General features: G+C 29.7%; 3 protein-coding genes across 3 annotated transcripts; all 3 read right to left on the bottom strand.

The window, feature by feature from the left end:
• Positions 1-5,266: 5,266 nt before the first annotated feature.
• LOC105851827 (uncharacterized) lies at positions 5,267-6,237 on the bottom strand. The gene has a single exon (XM_012714071.3). It carries the CDS (start codon positions 6,036-6,038, stop codon positions 5,406-5,408), a length of 633 nt encoding a protein of 210 aa, XP_012569525.1. The 5' UTR covers positions 6,039-6,237; the 3' UTR covers positions 5,267-5,405.
• An 858-nt stretch (positions 6,238-7,095) lies between these two features.
• LOC101513725 (uncharacterized) lies at positions 7,096-8,279 on the bottom strand. Its single transcript, XM_004486524.4, has one exon. It carries the CDS (start codon positions 8,013-8,015, stop codon positions 7,377-7,379), a length of 639 nt encoding a protein of 212 aa, XP_004486581.1. The 5' UTR covers positions 8,016-8,279; the 3' UTR covers positions 7,096-7,376.
• A 2,204-nt stretch (positions 8,280-10,483) lies between these two features.
• Positions 10,484-11,552, bottom strand: LOC101496021 (uncharacterized). The gene is given in 2 exon segments (XM_012714364.3): positions 10,484-10,879; positions 10,882-11,552. Coding segments are annotated over 2 exon segments (636 nt in total). The 5' UTR covers positions 11,288-11,552; the 3' UTR covers positions 10,484-10,649.

Raw genomic sequence — 11,552 nt, 5'->3', positions numbered from 1 at the left:
TTCTTTTTTTGTTGTTGATGGACATATTCTTGTTTTCTTTCTTTTCACATATGTCCAGTTTCTTTGTTCTGTTTTGGATGATAATTAGTTTAACTATTCACCTAGACAAATTAAAGTGATATTTTTAGGGTTAGGCCGTTAGGGCTTAATTTACTTGAATTTGGAATCTAATTGTGGCAACATGATCTAGCCAGATGAGTCTTCCCTCTCAAAATTATATAAAATAGAGGTTTAACTGAGGAAGGTAACTAGTTGAGTGTACATGCACTTGGAATTTGTTCATCTCTAGTTATCGCAGTTAGTAATGGTATTGGAATAGAAAAAGTTGATAAAAACTATGTATATATATTAATACTCTTTCGGATCTTATAAAAACATCTTCAAGACAACATTATAATTTGAAATATTAATGTTCCAAATATAATTATGACATTAAATATTAAATATTATTGTATATTATCTATCTTATATGAAAAACAGGTAAATTAATAAAGGTATAATAAATTATTTTAACAATTAATTCATCTTCCAAACTTTATAATATTTTATTATAAATAAAAATAATTGGTACTTTTAAAACGGGGCGGAGGTAGTATGAAAAAGTAGTGTTCCCATGACTTATAAAGAATGCATGGTATGGAAAAAGTTGAAACATATTATTACTTGGGCAGTAGTAGCTTTTTTGTACAATAGTACTAGCTAGCTTTTTATCATCATCATAACTCTTCCTCAATGAGGTTCATACAAAAGATGAGCTTTGTCCATTCATTGATGACGTGTGATTCCAAGGATGGAAATAGCTACAGCATGGTTCATATTGATGGATATTGTAAGATATTAATGTAATTGTCTTAAGGGTATGCTTTATAGCTAGCAATGAAGTTGTAACTGTAGCTTTACCCATTCTCCTTATCACTATATCCATGCCCTATTTTTTTTTAAAAAAACTATATACTATATCTATGCATTGATATCTTTCGTGTGCTTCTGGTAGGCACGCACGTTGGATTTTATGTGCTGCCAATAGCCTAGGCATGTGTAAATTAGTTATTGCTATTTTTCTAATTCTAGGTGAAGAATAATAGCTAATCAAGTGAATGATATATAAAAATTATTTTGTATTTAAACAATAAAATATAGGCATTATATGTAGCATAGTACTCTTAATTTATTATAAATATTTACTTTGTTATTAAAAGAAATATATTAATTCAAAAATAAACAAAAATAATTGGATATTATATTTGATATCAAAATTTTGATGTTAGACATCAGTTTCTTATAAAAATTTAATTAAGAAAACTGGTTTTTTTTTTGGTGAATTAAATTGAACTTTAATTTAATTAGAGTAAGAAGCACCTCTTCCACCTTTTAATAGTTGTTCGTTTAATTATATTGTTTTATTATTTGATAGTAAAAGAGCTATAGTTCAAATAACCCAATGAAATGTGAGTATACTAGAGCTATCAATTTTTGTTGTTGTTGTTGCAAGAACCGTACTGCTAAATCAATTTTATTTGCCAAACTGATTACTTACTTGTTACGATCGAAGTGACTCGCATTAGATTTTTAATTAATAATGCGCTCGCTTAATAGAGTAGACCCCTAATCTTTTTTTTATTAAAGAGGTAGACCCCTAAATCCTAATCTAAAGTAGTTTTTGTTTTGTGGTGACAAAAGTAGTTGTTAATTTGATGAGACAAAGAAATATCAACTGATTCTTTGAACCCCCATAAAAAGGACAACTGTGCATATAAATTTCAGGTATTGTTTAACTAATTAAACAATTGAAATGAAAAAAAAAATTATTAATGAATGTTGCATTGATATCATAAAAAAAGTTTTACTAATGACTACTTGTGTTATATGAAATATAACTAAAATGAATATAAAAAAAATTAACATATTTAATTTTTATTTTTAATTAAATATATTAACTTTTTTAAATATAATTTTTGTATATATTTTATTTTAAGAAGAGTATTTTATAATGACTTAAACTTATTTAATTGAAGTTTATAAAATTAAACTTTTACCACTGTATTAACTTTTTATAAATAATTTTTTTGGTTCAATATATTCAATATTATATTAATTACTCCTGTGATTAAATTTTGGTTTATATATTTAATATTTAATTGTAGATTTCTTTTCTGGTCCAATGTAAAAGATGGATGCTTTATTCATTTGGTGATGAATAGTAATACGAGTATTTATTTATCTCATCTCAAATAAAATGGAAACACAATTACCATTATTATTATTATTATTGGCAGTTTAATTTTTCCAAAAGAAATACTTCAAATTTTATTTTTGAAATTTCTCAAAATATAAAAAATTAAGTTTCTATATATATGTACATCAACTGAATTCTATTGAAGGACAAAAAATGTAAAAGGCTATGATTTACAAAGGGTTAATTATTTTTATAGGTCAATGAAATTTATTTATACATATTTAATGTTAATAAATTAGTAGCTATGTTAGGTTTTCAGATTTGAATAATGATTTCGTTGTTTTTGTTTTTTCTAATTCAACTTTATGATTTTTTTTCGTAAACTCTATCGACATAACTTAATCCATCGATCGAATTATCTACACAAAACACATATCACACTAATTAATACGCAGTCATCTCTTTTAATTTTCGTTTGCTACAATTAGAAAATGTAATTTATGAATAAAATATAACAAAAATAATTATTAAAAAATTAAGTTTTATTTAATTAAAAATTAAATAAATCAAGTTTTTTTCTTTCATATTTCATTTCAAATGGAGTAAAACAAAATAGAAATCATTCATTCAAGGGAGGTATGTTTAAAATTGAAAATATAACATAGCTAAATTCAAATTTGTAACTAAGGAATATGGAGAAAAACCATTAGCAAAAAGGTATATATGTGTATAGATCTCAAGACAAGCTGGAGCTGAGGAGGAAGATATGGGTTTGAAATTAGTGACTTTTAAAGATAAGGTTTTATGAAAAGTTATGAATTATAACCTTTTATCTCTCTCTTTCTATGTACACTTTTCTAAATATAGCCCATTCATAGTAGAAAGTTCTCTTGACAAGACAGTTGATATAGCAAAACCTTAGAGCATGATCACACACGCGCGATAACTAAACTAGCTATCAAAAAGGTAAAATTATAAAACACAAAACTGTGAATTAAAATTCAAAACGGTTCCATCATCATTAAGAGGTTATGTATGATGAAATTGAGATATTTTCAAAAAGAAATTAAAGAAAAAATAGTAAACTACCAAATTAAGATTAAAAATTTGTAACATATATTCTAATATTTTTGAACTCCAAATTCATAATTAATTAGCAAATTAAAATCTCAATCAATTTAAATTATATTAGTCAAATTGTCTATTTTATTAATTAGTTTTATTAAGTGTCTTGCAGAGTCACGTTAAATGACACAAATAGTTTGTCCACTAGAAATATCGCATAATATCAACAATTATATTTTTGAAAATTCTTATTTATCATTTCCTTCAAAATGTTCACTAGAATTTACAACTCAAAAATAAAGAGTTCTTTGAAATTTACAACTGATAGGAAAAATGCTCCATATCAAAATAATATGGATGATTTATGATGGATTGTGTCATGTTTAGCATGTTGAGATGGATTGTGTTATGGCTATCTCATTAGGTCAAACTAACTAGCCATCACCTTCATCAGATTGAGGATAGTAATCGTTTCTCATTCTCCAAGACAACCGTGAATACTAACAACCATCAACCATAACATATTCACATTCTCAAGCATCTCATTATCATAGTAGGTTATATATTATATTAATGATTTCCCATATCTCTGTTAATTATTAAACAATATTAACTATTTAACATAATTACTTGACGGATGATGAAATTTGACAAATGTGATGAAATTTGAAGTGTCAAATTATTATAATTTGAAGTATCAAGTTGGGTAGCTTAATAAAAAAAAAGTAAAAGATAAAAGAGTTCTTGTATACAAGGAAGTGAATATATTTCATTGAAGCTTGCACGCAATTTTTCTACAATGCTGCAGCTTGCAAGTGAATATTCTCTGTTTGAAGTCATGAAGATTTTTTTCCATATATATGGAATGAATAATAGACTATTTGCGTGTAACTTTTATATTATTCTAAACTTTCCAGCCTTCATGTTCTTAGCGAACGGCACTCATAGAAAAATCGTATCTTTTTGTAATGCAATTGTTCAAAGTGTCAATCAGTTAATTTGATGCTCAAAGAAATCATTTTATCTTTTCGTAAATATGCATGAGAAAATTATGCAAGATCAAATAGTTTTTTGTAAATTTAAAGTTACAAATAGTTAAATGATTGTAATATTATAGATGTATCAAGGGAGAAAATTTTAATATGAAAAGTTCATAGGAGTAAACTTAAATCATACAATTATACCTAGAGAATCACGATTTAAAGCTAATAAAAGAATCTCACAATCATTTTTTTTAAAAATCACATAATTTTTTTTCTAATATTTACTATTCATATTTTGATCAATAGTTAAAATTTATTCATGTCATTCTCATTATAAAATTCTCCTCAAAATTAATAAAAAAAATTTTATAAGAAAAATATTTTATTGGGAATACAAGGATACTCCAACCCGTCTAAAAGAGATAAATTGAACTCATCATCATAAAATAAAAAAAAATAAAAAAAAAATAAAAATAAAAAAACCCACCCACCTTCAAAGAAGGGTTGCAAAGTCTCACCCAATCGCGTACTCACAAGTTGGTATAATTACAAAATTAATAAGCCTTAATACACATGCAATGAAAACACCTACATACATAATTGTCCTCTACAAATTAAAAACCAAAAGGCTTATTAGAAGGCAATATGTCATGAATCGCAAGCCTATTCCTCAAACTAGACCTATATGATACAGTGGTGTCAATCACAGTGGAGGGAGTGTTAGTTGGTTGGTGTTGGGGAAATGGTTTGTGCGAAACCAAATATTGTTCTAGTGTGTTGTTGTGAGTGGAACTAGGAGATGTGGGAGTGGTGTTGCATGTTCAAAATTTTCTGATATTTATAATTTCAACCAATTAATATTGTCTCTTTTAGTTAAAAAAAAACATAACCTAATATTTATTGAGTAGTTAATTAAATTTAGCTAATAAATTGATAATTACTTTTGCTCGAACAATAAAATCGTCAATACCCTTTCATACTATCCTTCGAAAAAGTAGCTAGATAGGACTATTAGGGAAGAAAGAAAAAGGAAAAACAGCAATAATCTGAAATCACCGATTCACTATTGAAGAGAAAACGAGTAAACTTCTAAAAGAAGTAAGCAAAAAACACTGCAATTACCTTCAACATGCATTTTCATGAGACTAATAAGCGAAACAACATTCTAAAACGATTTGATTTTACATTTTCCAAGCTCTCAAATTCTTCCCCATAAGAAAAGCACAGTAAGCATCGACACATGCATAAACCACTTGATCTTTATTCAAATCCTTTTGACTCCAATCACTCATACTAATTTCTCTACTCTGCTCCACTTCGTACCCGAGGCATTTCTTCACTATTTTTTTCACCGAAGCACGTGCGAGATTTTCACCGCACAAACGTTCACCATACATCCTTAGATCTAACGGATAATTACGCATCTCCAAACCGTGCTCCGACGACATAAGTTTTCGACGATCCGAATGGTTCCAGAATCCTACAAACCTGTGATCAGGATCTTGAAGAAAAGTTCGGAGACGTTGCGGCACGAATTCGGCTTGAGAGAGTTGAAAGATGAGACAGCGTCGACCGATGCATAATTGCAATGTGTTGGCGGGAGCATTGTAGCCGCCGGGTGTCCACTGGACGCCGAGGCCGACGACGAGTTGATTCATTTGGACGTGTTTGCGGCGTAAGAAGAGAGTGGAGTTGAGCCATTTTCTGACAACGGAAGCGACGGAGGTAACGGTGACGGTTATTTTTGTTCCGTCTAACTTGATGGTATAAACACTCTGGTTGTAAGAGTCGTCAATGGCGATTACGGTGCCCATTTTTTGTTGTTGGATTTGGTGTGAGAGAAGAGTTGGAAGAGTGTGAATGAATGAATGAATGGAGAGAAAATTCACTGCTGCGTCGATTTGTGTAGCTAGCGGTGTGTTTGTGTGAGTGTGACTTTTTGAGTTTTAGGTGGTTATGTTATTATTGTTTGCGAATGGATACCGATACGGTGCAAATACCTGCATATTTCGATCATACAGGCTTCACTTGCTAGCTTCTGCGGGAAGTTTCATAGTTTCTATTTTCAACCATGTTTTTTCATTTAAATAAATAAATGCTTTAATGGATATTGTAAACAAATTTACATTAACCTCTAACACAAAGTTATTAGATAGTTACGTTAGGATACAAGTAAAAATTAATAAAATTAATATTTTTTTAATTATTTGTCGGTTTAATATTGATTTATGTTGATCGATTTTTTTCTCAAACGAAGAATTAAAAAAAAAACTTTAAAGCGTTAAGAATTAAAATAAATTACTTAATGTTTAAATATTTAATATATAAATTCTAATATATTTTTAAATTTATATTTTTAATAAATATTTTCCAAACACTTGTTAACATTAACCATAATAGCAAAATAAAATACAAGATATGCATTTGGCTTTGTTTTGAGTAAAATGGATAAAGGATATTTTTAAAAAGTCATCAAATTGAATAGAACGATGTATAAAGGATATTTTTGATCCATTAAATTCACAAATTACTTTTTTAATACTCCCCGTGGCGTTATTTATAAGCATATCAAAGAATGAATTCGATATTGATAAATTTGGAAGATAATGCTGATCAATATACCTCACCTTTGAATTAGAATCAATTCAATTACACAACAAAAGTTTATTATAGTTTATATAGTAACTAACGAAGCCTAACTACCTAACAAAATATAAAAATATAAAGGTGTAACTACCTAACTAAACTAACGAATTCTTATATCCTATCTAACTATCAAAACCGAATAACGATCAAACTCTATTATCTTATCTAATATATTCAATACATTCAGTTTAGCCTTTTAAAAAAAAAGCATGCAATCCTAACAAATGAAGCAAAAACAGCTCCTTTCACCATTAATATAATCCTACTACTTGTATGGGAGAAATTTACACGCGAAAAACTGATGAGTTATGAAGTTAAACACTATAATCCACGTACGCTACTTGTAACTAATGAGTTATATGAACATACATTTCTATTTCTAATTCACAACATTAACCAATTATAAAAGATAAATCTATAGTTTTAAATTGTTGTTACAAAATTGTATTTGTGTCCTATAAAACCCTAAAATCTACAAGCAATTTAAAACCATAGATGAATAGATTTTATTGCATCGCGGAATCTCTAACGCGAACTCCTATGAGACGCGCACAGAAAGCCTTGATGGCCGCAGAAGCAATTTGATCCATGTCGAGATGTTCTGCACTCCAATCGCTCATACCGATCCCCTGTCTCTGAGTCACGTCGTAACCGAGGACACTCCATACAATATCTCTCATCGAAGCATACCTCAGATTTTCATCCCATAAATCTCCGGCTGGATGCCTAAGATCAACAGGCTCTCTCAACAAATGCAACCGGTGAACCGATCTCTCCAGTTTCCACCGATCTGTATGGTTCCAGAATCCAACAAAGGTATGAAGAGGATGATAGAGGAAACGGCGGAGACGATTAGGAACCCTATCGGCGAGAGAGAGTTGGAAAATAAGGCAGCGGCAACCGATGCATAATTGTATGATGTCAGCTGACGGAGTGCCGTGAGTCCATTGAACGCCGAGGCCGACGACGAGAGTGGGGTCGTGGAGTGGCCGGGGTAGCAAGAAGAGCGTTTGACCGAGCCATCTAGTGACGGAGGCGGCGTTGGAGGTAACGGTGACGTGGAAATGTCTCTCGTTTTGAAGGTTGACGGTGTAAACTTGACGGTTTGGAAAGTTGCTACGATGACGAATGATGTTGTAGGCCATGAGAAAATCAATCAAGCGATGATGATTTCTTTAACTTTTTTTGGCGCCATTCTTGGGAAATTGGAACGTAAAAAACGGTTAGAGAAGGAGTCAAGGAGGAAATTTTTATACGGTGTGAACCACTACGTGTAGTGTAGGTTCTTCGTGTGCGGGGTTTTTGACTCCATCCAATTGCACTTCTATGCATGGCTATCACAACTTCATCAACATGGGGAATTAGGCATTATTGAAATATTTGTTTGTGAATTGGGTTATGCTGCATTGCGGATCTTCAGACATTTTATTGGGATCAATATAAAAATAAAATATTTTTAATTAAATTATATGTTTGATTTTGGTGTAGTAGTAATTCTAATTTTTAAATTTATTAAAAATATTTATTATATTTATTACCATTAAACTACTCCATAATTTGATAATATTAACGAGACATTAATTATAAATAAATATTATTGTAAATATATTTATTTTAATAAAGAAATTTTTTTTTGAGGTGACCATAACCTTTCTGTAAAAATTCATTACGGCAATGAACAATTACATAGTCAAGTATATCCAATTGAAACTAAGATTAGATAGTTTCAATTTCTAAATTTAAAATTTAAAAATATTGATAGTTCGAAATAAATCATATCGTATAATGTATAAAGTGAATATCATCACATAACAAGTTGGGATAATCATTTGATAAAACTAAAGATTGAATAAATGTTTAATTTTTATAAAATTTTACTATTTTGTTTTTAATTTTTTTTTAAAAAATTGATTTTCATTTGTAGCCTCTTATTTTAAGTCAGTTCATTTTGTATATTTCAATTTTTTTAATAGTATTTTATAGATATATTTAAAATATTATAAGAGTTTCTTCCACAAAAAATTTAAAATTGTTTAACAAAAGAGGAATTTATTTTAGTCTCTTGACTTTAAAGGAGACACAAAAATAAGAATATGAAATTTTTTGGATTGAAAAGTTAAGAAATTTTTTTAATAAAGGTATTTGAACACCCCAACATTCTATTAAAAATGGATTCTCTATCTTTTGTGTATGGTGAATTTGGTTACTTTAGTGTATTTTAAAATAAAATTGATGATTAAAATAAATAGATAAAAATTATTTAGATGATATAGAATGATTTATAAAGAGAGATAAATAGAAAGTCATCAAAAGTAGATAGAGTGTTAACTACACTTTAGCCATATCACATCAATATATTTATTTCTTTCTCTTCTAAGTGATCAATTAGATGTTCGAGTGTAAAACAATTAATTTCCAATTTGTTATAAGAATTAAAATAAAATAATAAAATTTGATAGGAACTAAAAGTTATTTTACTAAAATTAATTATTTAAATGTAATTAATTTGTCTCGGATACAAATTCGTATACGACACTGGGTATGGAAGAAATGTGAAGATGGGTGGGTATGGATGATATATTTGGAGTACTACTCTACTAGCTAGCTAGGTTTTAATATGCGACGATGTGTAATGTGATGGTGTGTATGTGGTTAGGAATTAAAGAATGGTGGTTGCAAGTGGATTGCACTACTTTGGCAGCTCTAAGAATTAATCTCACATTGCTATTGTGGAGTCACCCAAATAGGCATCCGGCTTGGAGGATCGAAGACTCCTTCTACAACCTTCGATACAAATTCTGTATGAACCATGAGTTGCACCCCCAATACAAATACCAAATAAAAGAAAAATGGATTGAACGATATAACTAAATTATTCCTCTAATTTTTTTTTCATTTATGTAAGAATAACTCTCCACCACAAGGGATCTTTTATTTTTATTAACTTTTTTAACTATCAAAAGTTTTCTCTTCATCACTCGTCTCCCAAGCTAATTAGACTTGTAAAGAGTGCAAATCATGCTAAAGAGAGTGCAAAAAACAAAAGAAAAATATATTAAAACTGTGAATACATTTTCTTTTTGCTTTTCATTTCTATTTGGTGGTGCCAACTAAACTCACCCATCGTTTCATTCATTTATATCTTGGTTTGAACGTGTAATGTATGGAAAACTAGTGAGAAAAACACAAGACCCACGTTAATATATGCATAATTAATCACCTACGGACCAAGATCATTAGGTACAAAAATATGGAGTTTAGAAAATTAGAAATAAAATAAATAAACTTAGGGAAGCGTATAGAAGAGAGAAATATCACAAATTATACCAGTACTATGAATATTTTAATTTATATATTTTTTTAATTTATCTATATAGTTTTGACTAATTAATAAATTTTATCAATTTACCTAAAAAAGTTAGTACATATATCTTTTCAATTTAATTTTAATAATTAAATAAATTGTTTCTATAGTTAAAATTAAAATTATAAAAATCATTTTAAAATAATATTTATAAATTTAATAACGTTAAATTTAAAATATAATCTAACTTATTAATAATATTATTATTTATGATTCAATTTAATAATATTAATTAAACGTGTTAATTTTTAAATGTAGGTATAAATTCTGGAAAATATATTCTTCAACTGAGAAATTAACAGCTAAAACGAGTTAACTCAATACAACTATAGTTAGTATATTCAATGCTACCTGTAATTGTAATGAAACGGGACGAGCTATGAAAGATTCTGAATAATGATATTTTTCAATTTGATTATGTGAACTTCCAGGCTTTGAAATTCTTCCCAATGAGGAACGCACAGTTAGCATTAACACTCGCATAAACAACTTGCTCATCGCTCAGATCTTCTTCATCCCAATCGCTTTGGCTAATTTCACTTCCACGTTTCACTTTGAAGCCGAGGCATTTCTCGATTATTTCGTGCACAGCAGCAATTGCTAGATCTTCATTATCATCTTCATCATCATCCTCAGATTTCGCGCTAAAGGATCTCTTCACATCTCGAATCAGTGCTCCGACGATTCCCACTTTGGGCGATCGGAGTGATTCCAGAATCCTACGAAATTATGTTCAGGATTCTGAAGGAACTTCCTAAGACTCCTTGGAACGTAGTTAGCATGAGCTAGTTGGAAGATTAAGCAACGGCAACCGATGCAGAGCTGTAATGTATCAGCCGGAGGATCTGGCCCACCGGGAGTCCATTGAACGCCGAGGCCGACAATGAGACGGTTTTGTTGGAGGTAGTAGCGGCGGTAGTAAAACGTTGCACGTAGCCACTTTCTAACGATGGAAGCGACGGAGGTACCGGTTACTTTGATATCGGTTTCGTGTAAGTTAACGGTATACACGTGGTGGTTATTAAAGTGGTTACGGTTAACAATGATGGGCATTATGGATTTGTGTGTAATGTGAGAGAACTGTGAAAAATTGAAGAGAAAATCTCTCCTGTGAAAAATTGAAGAGAAAGTTTACCAACTCCACACATCAACACTAGTGAAGTTGGTGCAGTGGGAACAACTGTAGTTGTTGGACCTGAATTGGCTAACAGTCGAGTTAAAAAGAAGATAATAGCTAATGCAAGTGGTTCTAGGCAATCTTCTAAATGTTGGGAACACTTTAACAAAATCATTTCTAGTGAAGTGGAGGTACAGTCTG

Source organism: Cicer arietinum, chromosome 1, assembly GCF_000331145.2.
Source record: "Cicer arietinum cultivar CDC Frontier isolate Library 1 chromosome 1, Cicar.CDCFrontier_v2.0, whole genome shotgun sequence".
NCBI classification, from domain to species: domain Eukaryota; kingdom Viridiplantae; phylum Streptophyta; class Magnoliopsida; order Fabales; family Fabaceae; genus Cicer; species Cicer arietinum.
The sequence above is the reverse complement of the archived record's forward strand: the minus strand, read 5'-3'. Positions and strand labels throughout refer to the sequence as shown.

Excerpts from the sequence above, each read along its gene's own strand:
- LOC105851827 (XM_012714071.3), bottom strand. The coding sequence starts at position 6,038 with ATGGGCACCGTAATCGCCATTGACGACTCTTACAACCAGAGTGTTTAT.
- LOC101513725 (XM_004486524.4), bottom strand. The coding sequence starts at position 8,015 with ATGGCCTACAACATCATTCGTCATCGTAGCAACTTTCCAAACCGTCAA.